At 42.0% G+C, this 27,669-nt stretch overlaps 1 protein-coding gene across 2 annotated transcripts; it reads left to right on the plus strand.

Annotated features, from left to right (window-relative positions):
* Positions 1-27,476, plus strand: LOC121572398 (ERO1-like protein beta). Of its 2 annotated transcripts, none has more exons than XM_045212503.1 (16): positions 1-477; positions 2,947-3,066; positions 4,828-4,911; positions 5,297-5,338; positions 14,989-15,071; positions 15,220-15,293; positions 16,022-16,142; positions 17,316-17,362; positions 17,859-17,873; positions 17,983-18,009; positions 18,888-18,980; positions 19,425-19,671; positions 19,977-20,046; positions 20,596-20,682; positions 24,870-25,003; positions 25,397-27,476. In XM_045212503.1, the coding sequence occupies exons 1-16, from the start codon at positions 307-309 to the stop codon at positions 25,455-25,457; spliced, it is 1,476 nt and encodes a 491-aa protein (XP_045068438.1). In that variant the 5' UTR covers positions 1-306; the 3' UTR covers positions 25,458-27,476. The 2 variants fall into 2 exon arrangements, with proteins under 2 accessions (XP_045068438.1, XP_041740388.2); XM_041884454.2 differs by lacking the exon at positions 1-477 and adding an exon at positions 1,407-1,698.
* The last annotated feature ends 193 nt before the right edge of the window (positions 27,477-27,669 follow it).

Consider the following 27,669-nt stretch of genomic DNA (forward strand, 5'->3'; position numbering starts at 1 on the left):
TTTAACCAATCGTCTTGGGTCGACAACTGTGTTTTATTAGATGGCAAAACTTGGGATTTTCGGCGTTGTGAATATTATTTATAACGACTACTGGTAATACTAAAGATATTTTCACAAGTTACTTCTGAGGACACTTTCATTTATCCAGCAGTTATCATTACGACAAGCGAATAAGCTTTTCGCCGCTGTTGTTGCTAGTGCGCACTAGCTAGTAGCACATCATTAGCTAGCCTGCCAACTAGCCATCTACTTTTCAAAACGGTTCTTTGTTTTTGTGTTTCGTGGCGCGTTGCATTTGCATCAGTGATGATAAAAAACACGATACAATCTGCAGGACTTCTGGTTTTGTTGTGGTTGTTATTTGGGGACTTTGTTCTGGGTTGGTTTCACAACAGAGTCAAAACCAAAACCTACAACAACCAATATTCTTCCAAAGAAGATGCTCCTGACAGTCAAGACCAGAGCTGTTTTTGTCACGTAAGTACATTCAATTTACAAGTTACAATATATTGCAATATCAATGTCCGTTTAGGAAGGCTAAATGAAAAATCTTCTAGCATTTTCTACTGTCACGTTAATTTGACGTCATCATACCCAGATAGCTTTCTGGCGCCCTAAGGTTGCATTATCCAACTTTATGGACATCAGGGCATAACATGTATATATTTATCAAATTGTTTATTTTGCCTTTCACATCGATACACACGGACTTGTCAAAAATAATTATTAAAATGGGTGGCTAGAGACACTTAGCCAGCTATTTCCTGAATTCAACATCAGTGTTTATTGTTATTGTTGTACAGTGTAATTTGACAGACAATATCTCGTGCTTGTGCGCATCTCAACTCAAGACCCCTGTCATAGTCAAACTTGCCCTTATCATGCGAATATCCGATCTTACAAATCCGTTTGTAGGCCTGTGTCGTGCAATGTTATATTTCTGTGTATTTTTTCTTGATGGTTCTCATTCATGCCAACTTTTGAAAGAAGTTAGCTACTGAGCTGAGTGGTTGTGTATCTGATCGACGGCTGATTTGACCCACATACTGCAATCCGAATCAATGTGTCTGTTTTTTGTTCTACTATGGCACGTGCCTTTATTATTTAATTCTAACAAATTGCACTCACATGAGTAATATGAAAAGACCGAGACGTGGTGTCGTCTGATTGGCCATACTAAAGCTTCCTTCCAATGAGTTTGTGGGACATGTAGTCTTCTCTTCCGTGAGTAATACTTGCTTTAAATGACCTTGAACCGATGTGAAGACTACAAATGTCAGGTATAGAGGCAGGACTAAGTTTGACAGCTGCTGAATTATCTTTGTTTGGAGGCGAGGCCTGGACGGGAGAATAATGCACGAGGAAAATCAGTGGTCTGAAATGACAGTTCATCCCCAGGTTAGGTCAGAGTCGTCGCATCAACTCTGGCAAACTCTCACCTTTTGTTGAAGTAGGCTACAGCAGTCCTATTAGTGACATAAAAGACAGAGAGATTCTCATAAGGCTGGTCTTAGTTTTGTAATTTCCTGCTGTTAAAGATAGCAGCTCCTCTGAGAAATAGGCAAATTAAACTGTATTTTTAATAAACAAGGGAAACCACTCAATGGTTTTGAATTAACCGTCATGCTCAGAGGACTTTGTTACTTATGGACGGCTTCACTGCTTCCAATCACATTCTCTGGACAGCTACACTCAGAGGTCAGATATATGGTTATGTTTCCAGCTGTGGGCTATATGATGATGCTTGTGTCAATGTACAACTGTTTGCTACATTTCTGACATATTGTCACAATGACACAGAATAAACTGAAAGAGAAATGCATTTCTGCTGTTTGTAGCCAGTTTGTGAAACTAGTTGTCAGTAACAGCTGGTCAGATAGGCTACTCCGTTTTCTCCTCATCATGACACACAACCACTGATGTGAAAGTGACTGAATAGTCTACACAGTGCTAAGAGAATTCTTGCAACATGCAATCTTGTGCAACTTGTTTTTTATAAAATAGCGTATGTGTCTGGTGACAGTGACACACATACCTTTCAAACGACTGTAGTGACAAGATACTCCTGAAACGAGTTTAACAACTAAAACATTTTCTATAACACCATTTTCATTGATTGGGTCTAGAGCTGAATACTTCATGACAAGAGAGAGTGGGAAGGCTTGGGTGTCTGCTGGACCAGACCAACGCAGTCTTTCTTTCACAAAGCAGCTGTCTATTTCATTATGTATGGGAGAATAAAGCCGGTTGTCCGCAGGTATCAGATGTATGAATAGTGATAGGTGGAGGGAGAATGGCAAACGTTTTGTTAACCAAATTTTGGTCAACAACCTCAACCGGCAGCTGGAACGAACATCGTCGTGTTGCTTAAGTTTTTTGTAATGTTCGAGCGTCAGGAAGTGGTATTTTATCTGGCTTCCAGCTCTCATATCTGAAAGTGTTTGTGATTTGAAATAGTATGTTGCAGTTTAGGTATCAGGCTAAATGTATGTAAGAGGAAGTTAAGATTTGCAGGCCAGCTTTTGCCCTCGTTTCTCTCTCTCTCCTCTCTCTCTCTCCTGCCCACACTCATCGCTTGCTCCCCAGCTGATGTATGCTAGGCTGTGTGTGGCGGCTCCTTCCCACTGCTGAACAGAACCGCGCTGCGCATCTGTACTCTTAATATTAATTGTGCTGATCACTGAAAAGCTTTCAATCTCTCCAAAAACTCTTGTCCAGTCCACTTAGTAGTCTGATTTTAGCCACAGAGATAATTTAGTCTCGTTTTAGTCAACTGAAATTAACAATCTTTTTCGTTTAGTTATAGTTTTTTCTGGGTCTATTTAGTCAGTTATAGTGTAGTCAATTGCCACTGAAAAATAGGTGTTTGACAAATATTTTTGTTGACGAAATTAATGCTGGTGTACAACCATAATTCTTAAGGCATTCTCCGGTTGTTTCCCTCAGTTGACAGGCGTCTTGGACGACTGCTTCTGTGACATCGAGAGCATCGATGTCTTCAACAACTTCAAGATCTACCCCCGCATTCAGAAGCTGACCGAGAGAGACTACTTCAGGTACTACAGGGTAAGTACTAAATAGTAGGCCCCAACAGTGGAGGACGAGGAGCTTTAGAAATGTCCTTAAAATCATCAGACCGTAAGGTTTTGCGTTTGTCTTTGCAGTATAGCTTAAATGTGTCCTAAAAGTAATCCCTCAATAAACAATCATACTACTGTGGATTTACACTAATTGACTACCTGTATTTTCAAATGGGTTTGTATTTTTTTTAACAATACCTTTGTTTGAGCTTCAATGGCTCCTAACCCGTAGTACTTAGTGCTTTTAAAGGGACCCTCCCCAATTCAGTTCCTTGCTAATCTAAAACAAATAGGCCAAGCAAATGTTTTCCAGCCTACCCCGTATAGAGTTTGTGGACGCTGCTCTGTTGTGTATTCACTGCAGAGGATGTCTCCGCCCGGGACTACTGTTGTATTTGGAATAGGTCTGCTTCAGGGATGACTGTAAATTGACAGCGAATAGACAACATTCTTACATAAATAAAAAACTAATTCTGTTTACATTATAATGTCCAGGGTGTGTATTCACTAGGAACCAAACGGAATGGGATGGGACTAACCTGAACTCGTCCCATAGGGTTGGTTGTTTAGCAACAAAACTGACGCATGCGCAACTATGGCGCAAAACAGACAGGGTTAGCTTATGCACTAATGAATACACCCTGACCAGGAAAAACTTGCTTGGGCCCTAATTACAGCAAAAACTCATTGACCTTAAGTTATAATTATGGTATGTGATACTTATCAGGCACACTAAGTGTGAAAATTAGATGCTCCTCATACTGGAACCTAGGTATTAGAAAGAGTGCATTAGGATGACATCAACGTGTGGATGTAACTGAATCTTGTAGGGAAATACAGTAGATCCAGTGCTGACCTTTAGTCATCCCTCTTTCCCAATCATCCTCTTTTGCATCCCTAGACAGTCTTACGAGTTGCCCATTTGTAGAACCTGATGCAAAAATTATAAAATTCTCTCTGATAACAGCACTCTGTCCCCTGTTACATTCTGTATAACTGCTCAAACACTCTCCCAACACCTAGCATCCATAAAAAAACCATTGAGGCCCATTGAGTCACTTTAATCTTTTCACAAAGGCAGTAAAAAAAAACACTTGGCGTGTGAGTCCAGCTGTTGCGTTCATACACCATTCATACACACTAAGCCAACTCATTCTAAAGGCAGAGTGTATTGCCCTTTTCCCACTGTGAACTTCCCATCAGGAACTCTGAAAAGGAAGAATAGACTCATAGGAACATCATTTAATATTTTCAGAATACTCATCTGGCCCCTAGTCTGATAATCCGATTAAGTTTATGTCTACCACTGCCACTGGTCAGTAAGCTGCTGCTCTCCTAGTCAACATCCCATTGGCTGAGCAACACTTTTGACCCCACAGACAGTGTGTCACCTTTATGATTATGAAGCATTCTCCTCATACGGTCGCCTTTGTATGAGGTTGATGTATCCAATGACGAGCACGACTGGAAAGAGGTCACCAGCAGCGACGATGCCCCGTGGCGTTTTCGACGGAGCTCGTCTCTGAAAAGCGTCAATGGAAAGAGAATCTGAATCATTTGATGACATCATCATTTGAGACTCCTTCTGAGACACTTATAATCATGCGTATAATTCTAAATCGGGAAAAAAGTGAATTTAGCTTAGCTGTTCTCTTGCCTGTCTCCAATACATCACATCTCTGTGTGACGCAGTTACTTTCATAGCATATACCATGCCATCCCAACTCTTCCCTTTTCTTCTCCACAGGTCAACCTGAATAGGCCCTGTCCCTTCTGGGCTGACGATGGCCACTGCTCCATCAAGGACTGCCAAGTGGAGCCCTGCCCAGAGGTCAGTTCAACCTACCCACAATTATCTACGTTGGTCTCCAAATTGACTCCTAGTATTCATTACCCATAGACACCTCCTGTAGGTCTGAAATGATTAAGTAAGTATTGGCAATGTGGTGAAAATTCCACGTAGGCTACAACAAGGTGGAGCTATTATTACTATATTGCTAATCACTCTGATTATTTTAGATCTAGGCCTACAAGAAGAGGCCCCTAACCCCTAGTGGGTTCATTTACTATTGTTAATATAGTGTTCCCCGAGTCTTCGTATTCTAATCTGTGTTTTCCATTAATTATAGCTTAGCCTCTGTGACCTGCTTTCTGCGTTGTTGACAGTGATGTTCACCTGTCCCATCTGTTTTCTTTGTGTGTGTGTTTGTTTACAGAGCAAGATTCCAGTGGGAATTAAGTCTGGAAACTACAATAGGGTAAGACGGTCTCTCTCCAGACAGGAACAGACATCGTTAACTCAACAGTCATTCAACTGTAATGAATACAAACACACTCTACAAACACGTTAGCATGAAAGGAAAGAGAATGTACCGCATGCACTCTTGATTTTCATGCAATATGGAAAAGAAACAGCAGTGTATTTCCTATGTTGTAAAATAATTAGGACAAAGGAGGAAGTTAAACAGATAATACTGTGTAAATTGATGGTTGGAAGGATGAATTATAGTTGGATATGTTCTATTTTATATCTGATTTAACTGATGGTCTCTGGAGTGTCATGTACATATAGGCCAGGCTACCTCTAGAGAGCAGACAGAAAGCGTTTGTTTGCCTCTTCAAAGTGTAGCCAGGTAAATAGAGTGTTTGTGCTTGTTCCAGCACTTTCTGACTAGGGTTTGTCCAAAATGGCACTCTATTCCCTATATAGTACTCTACTTTTGACCAGAACCCTTTGGGCCCTAGTCAGTAGTGCACTATATAGGGAATAGGGTGCCATTTGGGAAGCAGTCTGTCTGTCTTGGCAGCTGATTCAGAACTTAGTGGTAGTTTCCATTGATCCTGGACTGGAGGGGGCGGGGGGTATGCGAGTGATATGTTGGCGAACGCTTGGGTCGTGTTCAGTAGGCACGAAAAGGAGTGAAACAGGTAGGTACTATCTGATTTTGTCTATTTACAAATGCTTGTTTTTGTTCTCTTCTGCAAAGTGTTTTGATACAGTGTGCCCTAATGAACACGACCCTGGCGTAGTGGCTTCTGTTTGTCTTGTAATGACCCAATAGTGTTTGTTGGACATCTGGACTGATTGCCAGGCAAGGTCAAATCCTGCTGTATCTTTAGTTGGTAGGAAAAGTTTGTTTGGACACATCGGTTGAGCTTTTCAATGGGCTCCTAGTTTGGTGTATTTAGTCCCATTGTTTTTCACACTTTCCACTCCAGCAGGGGCTATATACATGATAGGGGTAGTTACATGGCTATATGTACAGGGCAAGGTTGATTGTTTTTCACCTTTTAATAAAATCAACCCCATCTCATAGATTTTCGACCAACAGCGTTAAGCCAGACAGCTCTTCAAAACGTTACAGTAGTTTATTACCACATCTGGCTTGATCTCCCGGGGTCTCTGGTTCCTTATTGTGTGGTCTGTTGTGTGAGGATTTTTGCCACATCACCCCTAGTGTTAGGGGTTAGCGCTAAGCGTGCTACTGGAGACGTGTGAGGCAAAAAGCTGATTAAATTTGCAGTTAGCGCTGTGGTGGTGCTCTCCCACAGCTGAAGGGACAGAGGGGGCATGCAGGCAGTGCTGGCTAGAGACGCAATGTGGCTGGCGACGTGGCCATGCCGCAGGATAAAGCACAGCAGGTGCTTGTGTGTGAAGTCATGACGAAACATTAGCTGACTGCACATTAGAGTTGTTTATTTAGCTTTTTATGCATCGTGGCTTGTGGCGTTAGCTTAACCAATTTGTTTAGCCCCTCAGGTATTTTTTCTTGACTGACTTTCTATTTTAAAAGTGTAGTCCTATTGCAGACAGTGTGTGAAGAGCTCGAGTTGAAGTATGCAGAGTAGGGAGCCTTAATGATGGATTTAGCCTAGCCTAATTGATAACAAAGATGGGTCGTTTCATTTGATTTCAATCATCTTTGGACGCCACCCCTTTTGATTTTAACAAAACTTTGAATACATATTTGTCCATGGTAGAAGTGGTCAGAAAGTAGCTTTTTGGTAGAGGTGCTCAAAGATGACCCATTTTGCATACCCCACCCTACCATGAGACATCCATGTCTTAATCACTGGAAAATATAGAAGGTTGAGTTTTATATAATTTAAAGCTTATAAACAGGGTTGACAAACTATTGTATAATTTCTTGACAATTACTTACTTTTTTTTAACCTATATGTTGTGTCTTAGACCCGATTTTACATAATCTGAGGGGTTTGTGTTGTGCCCGCCACAGCATGCTCTTGAATACAGGTTGGGTGTCATGTTTTGGGTGATAAATGATCTAAAATGGGAAAACAATTGAAATGAAACTTTCAAATAAATGGTAGCACAAGGATGTTTGGAGGTGCACACATCAGAGACTTAGATAAGAATATCAGTTGTTTTAAATTATACTGTCAATCTTCCATAGGAAACCTATTGAAATCAAAAAATTATAGATAATAGAGTAGACATTCCCATTTAAATTGACATTTGATGGTGGGTGGACTGGTGGCCATCTTTGTGGTATTAATTGGAAGTAAACATTTACATTCAATTAACATTTAATATTAACAATTTGTACCAGCTAAATTGCAGGGATATGTCCTAGGGTTGAGCGGTATCCAGATTTCCATACCTTAACACCGTGCTTGTGCCATCCCGGGATATACGGTATTACCGGTAGTGCACACAAGGGGCACTATTATTATTGTTTTCAAACAGGAAAAAAAGCCCAAAAAACTTCACTTACCAGAATGTTAACAAAATGCTAACAAGTACTAAGGAATTCTCATAGCAGATGCTAGGTAAATGGTAACGAGTACATTCAAACATTTATTACTAGGACCGACAACCCAGCTCATAAAGTTATGCAAGTATCTCAAAACGCAGTTTGCAGCACGCACAAAACAAATATTAGCAGCAGGAGGGGATTGTCTCTGCTGCTGTTACCAAGAAGCTTGATCTTGCAAGCTAACGTTAGCAACATTAGCAAGTTAGCAAAACCCAGCTGGAGAAAATGTATTTGGCACATCTTAGATAGTTAACTTAATAGTTATAGGATATATAGCTGGCAAACATTAGTAGTGAGTTTCAAACAAGTGTAACTTGATCACCTCACTTAAGTTGCGCTGCAGGAGTGACTCACCTTACGAAGCTCCCATTTTGCTCGTTGTGCTTCTTTGTAAACAAACACACGTGGCTGGCTCAAACCGCTGTTTTGGGAAACTAGTACCGGTAAGCTTCATAATGAAAAATTATCTAACGGGCGAAATGATGAACACGATCTGCTTTATCTATTACCTAATTGACTAGTTGACTGCAGTATTTATTTAAAAAGTACTAATATTCAAAGCGCAAAAAACGTCACTTACCAGAATGCTAACAAAATGCTAACAAGTACTAAGGGATCCTCATAGAGAATGCTAACTAAATGCTAATGAGCGCATTGCGACCGTTTTGTACAGTTTCTGACCTAAACTATACAAGTAACTCAAAAACTCTACTCACAGTTTGTTGCATGCAGAGGCGCCACTTTAGTTTTAGAAGTGGTGGGAGACATAACCTGGCGAATTTGTTTGGGGCATCTAAAGCTCATTTCCTGCATTTTTACACAATTTAATATGCCGTCTCTATTTAGAATGAAAAGTAAGCAAAAATGCCCACAGTCATCAAGCTAGGTAAGAGAACATTATTAAAAATATGTTTAAGTGATGAATAAGACTGAACTAATTACAAAGGTAATTCAATAATAAAAATTGTGTTGCACCTAACAAATGAGAAAAACAGACTTTTGATTTGTCTTTATTAAGACTCTCTATCAAATTTCAGCCAGACCAACCAGCCAGCCGAGCCGGCTGCACGCCCAACCCCCACCAGTCTAGTCAATAACTCAACTCTCTCCCAACACAATTTCCTTCCCAGTTCACACCTTTCATTTTTTTAATTCCCAAGGGAAAGTTTTGGAAACAAAAAAAACAAAACAAAAAAACATACATATACATTAACACACAGAAACAGCAAATCTTCCATATAATTAATCTCATAGGACTAATAGTATTGTAAGATACCTTTTTACTTGCACACAATATAACTGGGTCTTGCACACAATATAACCCGTCTTGTCCCTAGGGGTCCAACACCCTGCCGCCCCCCAACCCAACACACCCCAATCAGCTTTAGGATCTTAGTGAAACATTCATTATTGGTTTTGGGTGTGTTAGGCCATGGCCAGATTGACAACCCACAGGAAGGCAGACCCCCAGGGCCAGGACTGAGCAGCCCAGCAGCTAGGGATTGCCTAAATGGATATCTCCGTTAATAATATAATAATATAATATGCCATTTAGCAGACGCTTTTATCCAAAGCGACTTACAGTCATGCGTGCATACATTTTTGTGTATGGGTGGTCCCGGGGATCGAACCCACTACCTTGGCGTTACAAGCGCCGTGCTCTACCAGCTGAGCTACAGAGGACCGTTGATGTGGGCATGTTTTCAATACAGACTCCTTTAGTCGTACTATATTCCATATAAGGCATCCAGACCTTATGAAAGTTGCCCAATATACCCTTAATCTTGTGAAAAATCAAATCTACATTTTTACATTTACATTTTTAGTCATTTAGCAGACGCTCTTATCCAGAGCGACTTAGTTAGTGAGTGCATACATTTTAATTTTTCATACTGGTCCCCCGTGGGAATCGAACCCACAACCCTGGCGTTGCAAACGCCATGCTCTACCAACTGAGCTACATCCCTGCTGGCCATTCCCTCCCCTACCCTGGACGACGCTGGGCCAATTGTGCGGCGCCCCATGGGTCTCCAAAAAACGGATCACATTTACATAAGTATTCTGACCCTTTACTCAGTACTTTGTTGAAGCACCATTGGCAGCGATTACAGCCTCAAGTCTTCTTGGGTATGACGCTACAAGCTTAGCACACCTGTATTTGGGGAGTTTCTCCCATTCTTCTCTGCAGATCTTCTCAAGCTCTGTCAGGTTGGATGGGGAGCGTCGCTGCACAGCTATTTTCAGGTCTCTCCAGAGATGTTCGATCGGGTTCAAGTCCGGGCTCTGGCTGGGCCACTCATGGACATTCAGATACTTTTCCTGAAGCCACTCCTGCATTGTCTTGGCTGTGTGCTTAAGGGTCGTTGTCCTGTTGGAAGGTGAACCTTCGCCCCAGTCTGAGGTCTTGAGCGCTCTGGAGCAGGTTTTCATCAATAATCTCTCTGTACTTTGCTCTGTTCATCTTTCCCTCGATCCTGACTAGTCTCCTAGTCCCTGAAAAACATCCCCACAGCATTATGCTGCCACCACCATGCTTCACCATAGGCATGGTGCCTGGTTTCCTCAAGACGTGACGCTTGGCATTCAAGCCAAAGAGTTCAATCATGGTTTCATCAGACCAGAGAATCTTGTTTCCCATGGTCTGAGAGTCCTTTAGGTGAATTTTGGCGCACTCCAAGCGGGCTGTCATGTTCCTTTTACTGAGGAGTGGCTTCCATCTGGCCACTCTACAATAAAGGCCTGATTGGTGGAGTGCTGCAGAGATGGTTGTCCTTCTGGAAGGTTCTCCCATTTCCACAGAGGAACTCTGGAGCTCTGTCAGAGTGACCATCGGGTTCTTGGTTAATTCCCTGACCAAGGCCCTTCTCCCCCGATTGCTCAGTTTGGCCGGGCGACCAGCTCTAGGAAGAGTCTTGGTGGTTCCAAACTTCTTCCATTTAAGAATGATGGAGGCCACTGTGTTCTTGGGGACCTTCAACGCTGCAGAAATCTTTTTGTACCCTTCCCCAGATCTGTGCCTCGACACAATCCTGTCTCTGAGCTCTACGGACAATTCCTTCGACCTCATGGCTTGGTTTTTGCTCTGTGGGACCTTATATAGACAGGTGTGTGCCTTTTTCAAATCATGTCCATTCAAGTTGTAGAAACATCTCAGGGATGATCAATGGAAACAGGATGCAACTGACCTCAATTCAAGTCTCATAGCAAAGGGTCTGAATACTTACACTACCGTTCAAAAGTTTGGGGTCACTTAGAATTTTCCTTGTTTTCGAAAGAAAAGCAATTTTTTTGTCCATTAAAATAACATCAAATTGATCAGAAATACAGTGTAAACATTGTTCATGTTGTAAATGGCTGTTGTAGCTGGAAACGGCTTATTTAAAAAAAAATGGAATATCTACATGGGCGTACAGAGGCACAGCTGAAAACTGTTGTGCTGATTTAAAGAAGCAATAAAACTGTCCTTCTTGAGACTAGTTGAGTATCTGGAGCGTCAGCAATTGTGGGTTCGATTACAGGCTCAAAATGGCCAGAAACAAATAACTTTCTTCTGAAACTCGTCTGTCTATTCTTGTTCTGAGAAATGAAGGCTATTCCATGCGAGAAATTGCCAAGAAACTGAAGATCTCGTACAACGCTGTGTACTACTCCCTTCACAGAACAGTGCAAACTGGCTCTAACCAGAATAGAAAGAGGAGTGGGAGGCCCCGGTGCACAACTGAGCAAGAGGACAAATACATTAGTGTCTAGTTTGAGAAACAGAGGCCTCACAGGTCCTCAACTGGCAGCTACATTAAATAGTACCCGCAAAACACCTGTCTCAACTTCAACAGTGAAGAGGCGACTCCGGAATGCTGACCTTCTAGGCAGAGTTGCAATGAAAAAGCCATATCTCAGACTGGCCAATAAAAATAAAAGATTAAGATGGGCAAAAGAACACAGACACTGGACAGAGGAAGATTGGAAAAAAGTGTTATGGACAGACGAATTTAAGTTTGAGGTGTTCGGATCACAAAGAAGAACATTTGTGAGAAGCAGACCAAATGAAAAGATGCTGGAGGAGTGCTTGATGCCATCTGTCAAGCATGGTGGAGGCAATGTGATGGTCAGGGGGTGCTTTGGTGGTGGTAAAGTGGGAGATTTGTACAGGGTAAAAGGGATCTTGAAGAAGGAAGGCTATCACTCCATTTTGCAACGCCATGCCATACCCTGTGGACGACGCTTGATTGGAGCCAATTTCCTCCTACATTTACATTTTTACATTTTAGTCATTTAGCAGACGCTCTTATCCAGAGCGACTTACAGTTAATGAGTGCGTACATTTTTCATACTGGCCCCCCGTGGGAATCGAACCCACAACCCTGGCGTTGCAAGCGCCATGCTCTACCAACTGAGCTACAGGAGGCCTTGTCCTACAAACAGGACAATGACCCAAAGCACAGCTCCAAACTATGCAATAACTATTTAGGGAAGAAGCAGTCAGCTGGTATTCTGTCTATAATGGAGTGGCCAGCACAGTCACCGGATCTCAACCCTATTGAGCTGTTGTGGGAGCAGCTTGACCGTATGGTACGTAAGAAGTGCCCATCAAGTCAATCCAACTTGTGGGAGGTGCTTCAGGAAGCATGGGGTGAAATCTCTTCAGATTACCTGAACAAATTGACAACTAGAATGCCAAAGGTCTGCAAGGCTGTAATTGCTGCAAATGGAGGATTCTTTGACGAAAGCAAAGTTTGAAGGACAAAATTATTATTTCTAACCTTGTCAATGACTACATTTCCTATTCATTTTGCTATATTTCCTATTCAAACTCATTTAATGTATGTTTTCATGGAAAACAAGGACATTTCTAAGTGACCCCAAACTTTTCAACGGTAGTGTATGTAAATAAGGTATTTCTGTTATTTATTTTTGATAAATTAGTAAAAATTGTTTTCGCTTTGTCATTATGGGGTATTGTGTGTAGATTGATGAGGGGGAAAAATAGTTTGATCCGTTTCAGAATAAGGCTGTAACATAAAAAAAATATGGAAAAAGTCAAGGGGTCTGAATACTTTCCGAATGCACTGTAACTTGCCATTGTGGGAGGATAACCAACCTTCCAATTAATTTGCAATACATTTTTTTAGCCGCTATAAATGCTTGGTTACACATTTTGTTTAGATAACAGTCTCTAGAATCAACATGTCCAAGCAAATAAAAATAGCGAGAAGGGAGAATCTGTAGACATGCTGAGATAAGAACATACTCTTTGCCAGAATTCAGCCAGCCTTCACAAGACCATAACATATACAAATGTGTCACCATTTGTGTTTTACACCTCCAGCAGAGGAATGACATTTCTGAGTGCATGTAATTCAGTTTCAGTGGCATATAGTACATTCTATGGATGGCCTTAAACTGCAGTAATTTATGGCTGAGATGATATGAACATTACTGGGCATTCAAACATATCTGTATCCATTAATCATCATCAATAGCTTCTACCAGGTCTTCCTCACATTTTTGTTTTACATGTTGTGTGTCATCGGATTAAGCCTTGATACAGTTTGGAAATCAATTTGGGAGGTTTGTCAGACTGCCTTAAAATAGCATCTGGCTGGTCCAGTGTTTGCAGCACAGATAATAAAGTTTTGTAACTGCAAAAATTCACCTCACAGACTGGTCTTCCCTGGCTGCCTGACCGTGCTGAGACCCCTGTCACCATCTGATCCTTCTAAAATGAGGCATGACAAAGAATTACCTTGGTGTACATTTATACATTATATTATCCAAGAATAGAATCAATGGTTCAATAATTGAAATGACCATTATTTCCAGATCCCAGACTGTAGCTTTAAGCTTAAGCTGCTGTCCTGTAGCTTAAGCTTAGCTACTGTAGGTCTACCCATTAATTCAAGATGGAACTTTGTATAATTCACTGATATTGTTAATATACTTAAAAATTCACCTGAGCTCCGTAGACTGTTCTTCCCTGGCTGTCTGAACCCTGCTGGGACCCCTGATCCTGCTAAGACATAATGAGCATAGTGTTGTGTACTGACTGCACTAGAGGGCTGCGGGTCCGACAGAGATCATTGCGGCTCGGTCTGCATTTTTGCGGGTCTTTGTGATGAAAACATTTTTGTTGTCCCACAGATTATTTGGAAACGGTCCACTTTCTTCTTTGTATGCGTTAACAAAGGCTACAAAACCTTTCCATACAAACAGCAGCTGTTAGATAGCGATATGAGGTGGCTATTATTACTATCTGACAGAAAACTAGAGGATAGAGCTGACCTGGCTGTGGTAGGTACTACTAGCTAGCATAGCTTATTCATTCACCTCAGTTGAGAGGGGATGAAACATTAGCTAACGTTACTGTATATGTCAGTTACAATACTAGCTCAACACTGCGAATAAACACTAGTTTCGTTTTCTTCTGTTAAGTTAAACAGCAGTTACCTTGCCAGCTACATCAGTCAACTAAAGAGTAGCCAGTTTCTGCTCTGCTTGCTTTTGAAACTTGGTGAAAGAGTGCAACACATACACACTAAACTATGCTCAACTCTCCCGTGCCTTCCAGAAGCTTTGCCTTCACACAGCCTGCCAGCCTGCTCTGTGGTGTTCGCGGGGTCCTAAATCCAGCCGGCTGAACACTCCAAATAGCCTACCTGACTGCTCGGATGCTGGATTTTGGAAGAAGCTAACCACTTAGTTAGATAGCTAACTAGCTACTAAATTAGCAAACCAAATGCAGAACTGCAGAGCATTTAGCACATTTTAGACAGTTAACTTAATAGTTATAAGATATCTAGCTGGCAAACATTTAGTTGTGAATTCCATACTGTAATTAGATCACCTGGCGCATGCTGCATGACAGTGAATGACTCACAAGGGTCTCTCTCCATGTGCTTGTAAACAAACACCACATGAGATGTGTCTGGGGACTACTGTAAGCTACATAATAATGTGACAGGTGAAATTAAGAATGTAATGTTCTTTATCTCCTAACGTATTGCACAAGTTGACTGCAGGTATTTACTTAAAAAGTAGCTACAAATATTCAAATGTATAAAACATTTTTTTTTCTTCAAATAAATAGTTTCAGTGGTATTGAAAAACCATCTCTTTCTATCCTTGTGTGCCAGTACTCCCAGGTGTCCAACGCCAACACAGACATAGTAGATTGTGAACAAGCCCAAGACCTGGGGGCCATTAACAGCACCCTGAGGTAAGAGCACACGCACGCTACTTCCCTAAAAGGCCTCATACATACATGGGCAAACCAACACTGCAAAACATGGTGGTTATTTCAGATGAATGAAAGCGTTGTCCGAGAGTGGTTGCAGTATTACTTTTACTCCTCCTCTCCCCTATAGTAACTATAGTAAAGAGGCCTTTGAGGACTGGGCCCGGCACGATGATGCACAGGACCACTTCTGTGAGCTGGATGGTAAGGACCATTCTTCTTCCACTGCAATGCTCCACCTAAGAGACTTATAGACTTTATAGACGGTGCCTACCTTTTCCATTCATATGGGATCGAGGCTGGTGTATTTCTTCTAACATAGGAGCTACACTGTGGTGTTGCAAAAGTAGTAGGTTTTTTACCTGCTACACTGGAAGCAGAACTTTTGGCCAGTGTGCGAGAACCACTTTTATCAATTGTTCTCGGGCGTGAGCTACACAACGAATCTTGAAAATAGAACCAGAGCTTAATTAGACGCTCAGTAATCTCTGATGGACAAACACATGTAACTGTCTGAGAGTATCTGTTTAGAAAGATGGAGACGTCATTAGAATATTTTCTAACACGTCTCCCCCCACAAGATAATCGAGCATCTGACGCAATTGCGAAAGATTTTAGTTTTGGGTGTCTTGAGATTATACGCTCAGCCACGCGAGCCTCTCGTGAAGCGACGCTTCTTACATCCAGGTTTCATTGAAATGAATAGGAGCGTCTCATGCTCTGCAAATAATGTGCATTTAGTGTAGCAGGCCAGTAATGCATTTTAATCTTTTGAGGTGTGAAAATATCGGACACATTTTGGTATTGCGGTGAAATACCCCTTTAACGTTGATAAGAGAGATTTTATAAGGTGTATCTCAATAGTGAAATTGATTAATCTATCCATCCATCCCAATGTTCTCTCATTCTTTCTCACACCTTTCTTCTGTCAGATGAGACGTCACCAGATGCAGACTATGTGGACCTGCTCCTCAACCCGGAGCGCTACACTGGCTACAAGGGCCCCTCAGCCTGGAGAGTGTGGAACAGCATCTACGAGGAGAACTGCTTCAAGTGAGACACACACACACAGAATAAACTTGTGCACATGAATGAATGCAGTCTTACACACAGATGAACTCAATCTCTCACGTGCCTACTCGCGCACAGTCCACATCACATAAGTGACATGTTCCCTAATCTGTAGCTAGCTGAAATAGTTCAGCTTCTTTCCTCTCTTCGATGGTCTGATGGACAGTCAGGTCCATAATTATTGGCATGTGTGCATCAAAGATCCACTACCATATTTTACTGTAGGAACGTGGTACTTTTCTGCATATGCTTCTGTTTTTTAACACCAAAACCACAACTGGTATACAGTATATACATATGAGATGAGTAATGCAAGATATGTAAACATTATTAAAGTGACTAGTGTTCCGTTTATTAAAGTGGCCAGTGATTTCTAATATATGAAGACAAGGCGGTGCTATGGTCAGATGACATGAAAATAGAGCTCTTTGGCCACACACAACAGTGGTGGGTTTGGCATAAAAAAAGGGACGTATATGCAATAAAGTACATCATACCTATGGTAAAATATGGTGGTGAATTGTTGATGTTATGGGGCTGTTTTGCTTCCACTGGTCCTGAGGCCCTTGTTAAGGTCAACGGCATCATGAACTTTACCAAGTTCCAGGACATTTTTGCAAATAATCTGGTTGCCTCTGCCTGGCCTCAAGTGGATTTTCCAGCAAGACAATAAACCCAAGCACTAACAAAATCCAAAACTTGAAAACCTGTGGTTTGAATTGAAGAGGGCAGTCCATAAGAGCAGGAGAATGATATGGCAAGATTCTGTATGGAGGAATTGTCTAAGATCCCTCCTAACGTGTTCTCCAATCTCAGAAAACATTTTAGAAAAAGGTTCAGTGTCGTTATCCTTGCAAGGGGAGGTTGCTGGAGTGTTGAAAAGGGGTGCCAATCATTTTGACTCCTACATTTTATTTTATTTTTTGTATTACTTGTTAAAAATATATATATTTCTCTGAGCAATTGTATTAGTATAAAATAATATAATTTCCCAATTTTTTGGAACATACAATATAGCTCAGTATTTGTCTTATTTATTTTAGTATTTTTTGCTTGTCTTTATCAAGGCTGCCAATAATTATGGACCTGACTGTATGTCATATTAATAAATCCAAACAGTATAGTGTCTGATTGCGTATTGTTTGTGGTTTGCAGGCCCAGATCAGTGTACCGGCCCCTTAACCCACTGGTTCCGCCCAGAGGTAAGGGATGCTCTTCTAATTTACAGCCTGTATTCACCATCATGGATTGTCTTGTCTTCATTGTCCTTCTCAGAGTGGCCTGGATTATACACACTTAATCCAACAGCTAGTTTTGTTTTACGATTTCCCTGTGTATTCGCATGCTTTCACTTCGCTATTAGGTTATAGTAATAGTTGTTATATTGTTAATAACCAATATATTAATTATAAATGATATAAATGGTTATTTATTGCTTGTTTTCCAGAATCATTTCCAGAAATGTTGGTGTGCATATTCATCTTTTGTGTAATAAATAATGTCCTCTCGATCAGTTTACCTGCTGGTAATTGATCGTTGATGGTAATAATGAATTACTTGAGTTATTTATAAGTAAATACTGTACAGTTTTCCCCTCCAGAAGAGTGTGTGTGTGTGTGTGTGTGTGTAATATTAATAGCCTACAGTGTGTAACCGGCTTTGTTTTCCTCTCTCTTCTGTATTTTTTCATTCCCATAGGAGGAGATGATGACGGTAAATTGGAATCTATGCATGTTAATCTATGTATATTGAATTGTTCTATTTATAATATGCTTTAATGAATGCAAACTTACACAAGGCCTATTGTCTTGTATCCGTGCAGGCGAAGGCTTCTACAACTGGCTGGAAGGTAACTTTAAAAAATTATTTTTATCTCCTCAAATTATTTCTTTTTTTCTCATCAAATCTGCATTCTTTTCACTTGAAACACACTATATATTTTGGAATGAAGCAGTTTCATGACAAAATGGCACATCTTGTATCTGCGCTGTTACACCCTATAGTCATTTCCCTGTATGGGACGCCACAGGACAAGTAGAAACTTCAAAATGAATTCCACTAGAATGGGATTATGATGACAGACTATTTTGACGCTCTAACCACTTTTGTTATTTAGTCAGTTTCAGAACCACACCACTCAGAACAGCCACTCACATTCAAACCAATTCAGCCGAGACACTCTCTCTCTCTCCAACTTTTTCTCTTGACAACATCTCTCAGATTGCGTCCCAAATGGCACCCTATTCCCTATGTTGTGCTAAACTACTTTGGGGGGCTCTGGCCAAACCTACTGCACTATATAGGGAAAAGGGTGCCCCAAAAAAGCGCCCTCTTATCTCTGTATGCCTTCATTAAGGTTTTTGTTCAGGCAGACAGTAGTGGTGGAAACCTCTTGGGGTGGGCTACAAAGAAACCATACACAGTTCCATTCCTTGGCTCTAGTATAAAGAAGACTATGAAATAAGCCTTTGTTGTGAATGTCCCGTGACGTGCAGACACACTTACTGGACCAAGAGAGGGGACTCTAGTCACTCAAATGCGATGAGTCGACGACACACACGTACACAGTGATGGCAGACTATTTCTGAACTAGGGGGGTGTGTGCGCCTATCTCAAGCTTTCTTTTTTTTCTCCTCCCTTTCTCTCCCCCTCTCCCACCCCTCCCCCTCTCTCTCTCCTCCCATCACCCCTCTCTCTCACTCTCTTTCGCCCCTTCCTCCACTCTAGGTCTGTGTTTGGAGAAGAGGGTGTTCTACCGGCTCATCTCTGGTCTCCACAGCAGCATCAACATCCACCTGTGTGCAGAGTACCTATTGGGCGGTAGGAAACACAGACCACTTCCTGTTCACTTTCTCTCCATAGATGTCAAAACATTCACCAGCGTTATATGGTCATAGAATTATAATTCTTAGAATAGAAGAAGCCCCTCGAGTCCATGGCAATTTGGATGACGAACCATGGCAATTTGGGTGACGGATTCTATCTCTGGTTATAGTAATGTGTGTGGTGTATTGGTGTTTGTGTAAAACCAATTTAGCATTTTCTGTATATTTACTCTACTTTTGTAAGTATTCTTGTATTGGAATACTTTCATATGTGTCTGTTTTATCATTGTATAACTGATACACTATGCGTTTACACCTTCATTACATCAATGCATCAAGGTTTCTAAATCAGTGGTCCCAATTTTTCACCCCAACGTCGTCATAACATTGTGCCAACGTCGATGTAACCCTGACTCTTCACTCCCTCTGCTCTCGTCAGAGGGCTGGGGCAAGTCCCTGTGGGGCCCCAATGTGCAGGAGTTCCGCCAGCGCTTCGATCCGGCCGAGACCAAAGGCGAGGGCACACGGCGCCTCAAGAACCTCTACTTTCTCTACCTGATCGAGCTGCGCGCCCTCTCCAAGGTGGCGCCCTACTTCGATCGAGCCTTCGTCAACCTGTACACGGGAGACCTTCAAGAGGACCGAGCCACCAAAGAGTTACTGCTGCAGTTCTTCAACGAGACCAAGTGTGTTTTATTTACAAAAAAAATTATAAAAGAGATACTGAGAGATGAGGGTGACAGTGAGTAAAGCTAGAGAGAGGGTGTGTCAAAGGGAAGTAGGCTGGATTCAAACCTATGCCAACACTGTAGACATTACAGATAGGCCAACCAGGCCACAAGACCAAGTGAGTCTTAGGGATCTTTTGCGCTACTGAACTGTAGGGCTTCAATGAGACCATGTGAATTTCAGGTCAAGTGGTTGGTTTTGACTGTGAATTAGAGCGGATATTGTCTTGGCTTCGAAATAACTGTATTTTCTCGTCACCCAGAGCTTTCCCAATGCACTTTGACGAGAAGTCCATGTTTGCTGGTCAGAAGATTGAAGCAAAAACGTTGAAGGTGAGTCCACGCATCTCACTTTCATTTCACTATATTGGTACCTCATAGCAATGCTAACTAACATGCTTATATTTGCCATAAGCCCAGTCCTAGAATAGGTTTGACCCATATGTCAATGGTTTGGTCCCTATCATAGCTTTGTACAGTGGGACTTAATTTGGACTGTGGAGAGCAGATGTGTGTATGCTGATTTTTGTGCTAGCTGACTGCACAAGCGGCTAACCAAATGAGCCAGTATTCGGTCAACAGACCGAATTTGATGCGTGCGTTGAACTTTACTTAACACTTCCATGATATGGCCTACATGCTGTACATTTAGGCTGACAGGAAGTCATAATAGCTAAGCTAATGACAACTGACTTGGTGCGAGTGTGTGTGTGTGTGTGTATGATTCCTCAGCCTCACTGATTCTGACTAAATCTCTTCAAATTATACTGAATGAATGCAGGTGTTTGCAGGCTATTTATTCACATTGAGCCTAGCTCATACCCACACATGAAGCAAAAGCCTGAAACATTCCTGTCTCTCTCTCCCCCTCTGTTTTCCCAGGAGGAATTCCGGCTACATTTTAAAAACATCTCCCGGATCATGGACTGTGTGGGCTGCAGTAAATGTCGACTGTGGGGGAAGCTACAGGTACGCCATTTTGTGCCTCTTGTCCTGTGTCTTCTGTGGACCCGTGGTTACTTTTAGCGGTAGTTACCCGTTATGCTTTGCAGTAGTTAGCTGTTACGCAATGAGTGGAAAGGCAGTGCTATTTGTAGATGTGATCAGACAATTTTTCATTTATTTACTTTTCATTTACATTTTCGTCATTTAGCAGACGCTCTTATCCAGAGCGACTTACAAATTGGTGCATTCACCTTATGATAGCCAGTGGGACAACCACTTTACAATATACACTGCTCAAAAAAATAAAGGGAACACTTAAACAACACAATGTAGCTCCAAGTCAATCACACTTCTGTGAAATCAAACTGTCCACTTAGGAAGCAACACTGATTGACAATACATTTCACATGCTGTTGTGCAAATGGAATAGACAACAGGTGGAAATTATAGGCAATTAGCAAGACACCCCCAATAAAGGACTGGTTTTGCAGGTGGTGACCACAGACCACTTCTCAGTTCCTATGCTTCCTGGCTGATGTTTTGGTCACTTTTAAATGCTGGCGGTGCTTTCACTCTAGTGGTAGCATGAGACGGAGTCTACAACCCACATAAGTGGCTCAGGTAGTACAGCTCATCCAGGATGGCACATCAATGCGAGCTGTGGCAAGAAGGTTTGCTGTGTCTGTCAGCGTAGTGTCCAGAGCATGGAGGCCCTACCAGGAGACAGGCCAATACATCAGGAGACGTGGAGGAGGCCGTAGGAGGGCAACAACCCAGCAGCAGGACTGCTACCTCCGTCTTTGTGCAAGGAGGAGCAGGAGGAGCACTGCCAGAGCCCTGCAAAATGACCTCCAGCAGGCCACAAATGTGCATGTGTCTGCTCAAACGGTCAGAAACAGACTCCATGAGGGTGGTATGAGGGCCCGACGTCCACAGGTGGGGGTTGTGCTTACAGCCCAACACCGTGCAGGACATTTGGCATTTGCCAGAGAACACCAAGATTGGCAAATTCGCCACAGGTGCCCTGTGCTCTTCACAGATGAAAGCAGGTTCACACTGAGCACGTGACAGACGTGACAGAGTTTGGAGAAGCCGTGGAGAACGTTCTGCTGCCTGCAACATCCTCCAGCATGACCGGTTTGGCGGTGGGTCAGTCATGGTGTGGGGTGGCGTTTCTTTGGGGGGCCGCACAGCCCTCCATGTGCTCGCCAGAGGTAGCCTGACTGCCATTAGGTACAGAGATGAGATCCTCAGACCCCTTGTGAGACCATATGCTGGTGCGGTTGGCCCTGGGTTCCTCCTAATGCAAGACAATGCTAGACCTCATGTGGCTGGAGTGTGTCAGCAGTTCTTGCAAGAGGAAGGTATTGATGCTATGGACTGGCCCGCCCGTTCCCCAGACCTGAATCCAATTGAGCACATCTGGGACATCATGTCTCGCTCCATCCACCAACGCCACGTTGCACCACAGACTGTCCAGGAGTTGGCGGATGCTTTAGTCCAGGTCTGGGAGGAGATCCCTCAGGAGACCATCCGCCACCTCATCAGGAGCATGCCCAGGCGTTGTAGGGAGGTCATACAGGCACGTGGAGGCCATACACACTACTGAGCCTCATTTTGACTTGTTTTAAGGACATTACATCAAAGTTGGATCAGCCTGTAGTGTGGTTATCCACTTTAATTTTGAGGGTGACTCCAAATCCAGACCTCCATGGGTTGATCAATTTGATTTCCATTGATAATTGTTGTGTGATTTTGTTGTCAGCACATTCAACTATGTAAAGAAAAAAGTATTTAATAAAATTATTTCATTCATTCAGATCTAGGATGTGTTATTTTAGTGTTCCCTTTATTTCTTTGAGCAGTGTATATATTTTTTTCTTTGTGGTGGGGTAAGGGGGGGTAGAAGGATTACTTTATCCTATCCCAGGTATTCCTTAAAGAGGTGGGGTTTCAAGTGTCTCCGGAAGGTGGTGAGTGACGCTGTCCTGGCGTTACTTTGCAAATTACAGTGCAACTTGCTACAGTTTTAATACATACTGTAGAAAATAGATATTACATTTTTGATGTATGAAGACTTAACTAAAAGGATACTTCTCTGATTTCAAACTGATCCCGGCACATAACAGGGGCACCATTATAAGCAGTAACAATACCCTTAGGACAATAAACAATACTATTGAATTTTGAGTACAGTCAAGAGGAAGAAGCAATATGGAATTGTACCCTGTATCGTGGGACAGTGTTAGATCTGATGATGTATAGGAAAATATTACATACCAGTATCCACATCCAATGTTTCTGAGCATTTGCTGGATATCAAATATGTTCATAAGGTAAAAAGAGACTCCGAACATTGAAATCTACGCTCCCATGTGGTTTATGGGCGACAGTATTTCTCAATCCTTGTCCTGGGGAGCCAGGGCACATTTTTGTTTTTGCCTTAATAATAAGACACCTGATTCTAATAATCAAAGGCTTGATGATTAGTTTAATCAAAAGTGTCCAGGACCAGGATTGAGAAACATTTAAATACAGTGGGGGAAAAAAGTATTTAGTCAGCCACCAATTGTGCAAGTTCTCCCACTTAAAAAGATGAGAGGCCTGTAATTTTCATCATAGGTACACGTCAACTATGACAGACAAATTGAGGAAAAAAAATCCAGGAAATCACATTGTAGGATTTTTTATGAATTTATTTGCAAATTATGGTGGAAAATAAGTATTTAGTCACCTACAAACAAGCAAGATTTCTGGCTCTCACAGACCTGTAACTTCTTCTTTAAGAGGCTCCTCTGTCCTCCACTCGTTACCTGTATTAATGGCACATGTTTTGAACTTGTTATCAGTATAAAAGACACCTGTCCACAACCTCAAACAGTCACACTCCAAACTCCACTATGGCCAAGACCAAAGAGCTGTCAAAGGACACCAGAAACAAAATTGTAGACCTGCACCAGGCTGGGAAGACTGAATCTGCAATAGGTAAGCAGCTTGGTTTGAATAAATCAACTGTGGGAGCAATTATTAGGAAATGGAAGACATACAAGACCACTGATAATCTCCCTCGATCTGGGGCTCCACGCAAGATCTCACCCCGTGGGGTCAAAATGATCACAAGAACGGTGAGCAAAAATCCCAGAACCACACGGGGGGACCTAGTGAATGACCTGCAGAGAGCTGGGACCAAAGTAACAAAGCCTACCATCAGTAACACACTACGCCGCCAGGGACTCAAATCCTGCAGTGTAAAACGTGTCCCCCTGCTTAAGCCAGTACATGTCCAGGCCCGTCTGAAGTTTGCTAGAGTGCATTTGGATGATCCAGAAGAGGATTGGGAGAATGTCATATGGTCAGATGAAACCAAAATAGAACTTTTTGGTAAAAACTAAACTCGTCGTGTTTGGAGGACAAAGAATGCTGAGTTGCATCCAAAGAACACCATACCTACTGTGAAGCATGGGGGTGGAAACATCATGCTTTGGGGCTGTTTTTCTGCAAAGGGACCAGGACGACTGATCCGTGTAAAGGAAAGAATGAATGGGGCCATGTATCGTGAGGTTTTGAGTGAAAACCTCCTTCCATCAGCAAGGGCATTGAAGATGAAACGTGGCTGGGTCTTTCAGCATGACAATGATCCCAAACACACCGCCCGGGCAACGAAGGAGTGGCTTCGTAAGAAGCATTTCAAGGTCCTGGAGTGGCCTAGCCAGTCTCCAGATCTCAACCCCATAGAAAATCTTTGGAGGGAGTTGAAAGTCTGTGTTGCCCAGCGACAGCCCCAAAACATCACTGCTCTAGAGGAGATCTGCATGGAGGAAGGGGCCAAAATACCAGCAACAGTGTGTGAAAACCTTGTGAAGACTTACAGAAAACGTTTGACCTGTGTCATTGCCAACAAAGGGTATATGACAAAGTATTGAGAAACTTTTGTTATTGACCAAATACTTATTTTCCACCATAATTTGCAAATTTCTCATTTTGTCTGTCATAGTTGACGTGTACCTATGATGAAAATTACAGGCCTCTCTCATCTTTGTAAGTGGGAGAACTTGCACAATTGGTCGCTGACTAAATACTTTTTCCCCACTGTAACTATAAGCTCATGAAACCTTGTCACCAATAAACCACATGGGATCATGGATTGGCGTGTGTGAGATCTCAGGCTTTCTCACATGATAAACCCATTGCTCCCCAACCCCCCATTGCAGACCCAAGGGCTGGGCACGGCGTTGAAGATCCTCTTCTCTGAGAAGGAGATCAAGAACCTTCCGGAACACAGCCCCTCTAAGGGCTTCCAGCTGACACGCCAGGATATAGTGGCCTTGCTCAACGGCTTTGGGAGGTTGGTACCACTTTTATAGATATTTTGTCTTTATGGTTGGTACTACTGCCTTGGAAACTGGGTGGTGTTCATTAGGGCACACAATGGAAAATGTTTTAAAACGGAAAACAAAAATGACCATTTAATGCTGGACAAATCCAGGTAGTCCTTCCGTTTCAGTCCGTTTTGTTCTCTTTGGTGCGTAATGAACACAGTTGGCCTCATGACGGGGGATTCAAGTAGTGTTAAAATCTCTCTCACTCTCTCGCTCTTTCTCGCACTTTCTCTGTCTTGCAATTTCAAATTACTATTAGCATGACATACATTTAGTAAATATTGCATACATTGTCGTAAATAGTTTCTCAATCTTTTTCTCTCCCCATCTCCTCCCCCCTTCTCTGTTTTTCCCCCTAGGCTCTCCACAAGCATCCACCATCTCCATCGTTTCCGCGCCTTACTGAAGGAGAAGAGGTAACAAACACCCACCCCCACCAGCACTACCACCTCCCGGCCACCAGGTGGAGCCGCCCAGAGGGAACTGCAATAGTCTTATTCCTCCCCAGATTAAGACCAAGTTCAGGGACTTCAGGATCGACACTGAACCCCCATCCCCTCCTCCTTCCTTCTTCCTCTCAAAGTTTGTTTTGACTGTTGTGGATGAAAGTGTTCAGCATTTCAGGCATACTAGTTATGAGCTAGACCCATCCTTGAGTGTGTGTGTGCAAGTGTGTTATTGAAGGTGTGTGTTTGTGAGAGAGTACTTGTTTGTCTTTGATCACCAGTTGCAGCTAAATGATAACGAGAACTAGGATTCATTCCGTACTTTTACGACCATAAACTTGATAAGCATAGCTGCTTTTTGCTATCCTAGAGGTGTAACCTTTTTTCTGTGTCAATGTGAGTGAGTGCATGTATTGAAATAACGTCTGTGTGCGACTGTCTGCTTTTGCTTTTGTGTGTCTGTGCATTTAACTGCCCTGTTTAGGGGTGTTTTAACATCATCTCTATTTGGCAATCCAGTCTTATTGCTCATCACAAATGTATTATATAAAGCCTAATTTAAATGTGAAAAAGGAACAATTTGCGGAGTGTGTATCTGTTGACAACGATAAGCTTGCATTACTTCTCTCATACCTATTCTATTTGGTGGCAGAACGGTTCATGGTGTTTTATTCGTATCCTGTTATTTTATTGGTTTTATGAAAGACGAGACTAACCAGGGTGATGGCAATCCCAAATGTGTAAGAGGTGTTTTCATGGCAATGAAAAGCCACACCAGTATTTGTTTCATAGTTCACTTAAATAAGCTGTCGTGCTGTGAAACTGCCATGTTGGAGAAGAGGGAGAAGAGTACTGTTAAAGTAGAATGGAGAATGGAGCCAATGGTGTGAAAAGAAGCAACTCGAAACAAGCAGAGGGGTTTGTTCCCCCATGATGGTCAAGTTCGCTGGGGTGTCTTGGTGAGCTTGCCATATAAATCAATTCAAAATGGATACATGTAATGGCATTTAACGTCACACAACCTTTTTATACCGTCATACCCTTCAGGGCTGGGACGATACCAGTATCGCGATACTCTACTCTAGTATCATGGCATAGAAACAAAACACGAAGCGGATTTAACTTATTTAGGAAAACAGCCCTAACGTTCCACCCACTATACATTTTTTATTTCTGTCTGAAGTAGGTATTTTACGATGTGGACCAAAGATTTTACGTTGCCTTTTTTCTTTTCTATCATGTCAAAGCACATTTTAGTTTTTCCAGCATATACGTTTTTAGTTTGTGCATCATCACCCCCTTGGGTAACATTGGTTAGAAAATGTTGCAAGTGAGGATCGCCTTATGTGCAAAGATCACAAACTATCGGTAGCCAGAAAATACCTGGGTAATACTTAGTAACACATTTTTGTAAAAGAAAGATATCGATCCAATCAAAGGTAGACATGGGGTCCAGTAAGTAGGACTTGAGTCAATAGTGGTAGCTAGCTGATACTTATGCTAACATAAAGAGCAATGCTAATGTCGCCGTGAATGTGAACGCTATGGAGATTTGAACGAGCTGTTCCTTCTTTGCTTAAACTGAAGGAAATAGACAAGAGAAAATATTATCTTTGAGGAAAAGCGTGTGTGTGTGTGTCTGAGCCTCGCATGCTTTCAAAAACACCAGAACGTCCTGTGCAATCCACTTGTCTGCCTTAAAAGTTCCAAAAAATTGTTTTGAAAATAATAATTAAAAAAGCTTGAGTCTGCGTTCTTGGATGAAATCCACAATTTTGTCTCCAATGATCTCCACGCTCTTCTGCTTTCTGCTATCTCTGCCTTTGTAACATATTCAGATTACCCAGAAAGTTGTACTATTTGTAAAAGGAAAATTACAGAACTTTTTTCAAATCTATATGAATATGTATAGTTGCACCTGTATTGATGTGTATTCTTGTTTGATTATATTTATTTGAACATAGGAATAAACATTTCTGGTTGTCATTCAAAACTTTTTGTGCCTCTTTTTCAGATTTGTACCCCAATCTATTATGTACAAGCACTTTGGGAACAATACTATTTGACCTCACCGTAACCGAAAGGTATACTTTATACCCCTCAAACTCAACTCTGGACCTCAAAGCCAGTTCCACTGCGTTTTTTTTTCTCCATTGTTCCCCTTTAATCAGGGGTGCAGTTAATTA

Source organism: Coregonus clupeaformis, unplaced genomic scaffold (assembly GCF_020615455.1).
Source record: "Coregonus clupeaformis isolate EN_2021a unplaced genomic scaffold, ASM2061545v1 scaf0018, whole genome shotgun sequence".
Taxonomy (NCBI): domain Eukaryota; kingdom Metazoa; phylum Chordata; class Actinopteri; order Salmoniformes; family Salmonidae; genus Coregonus; species Coregonus clupeaformis.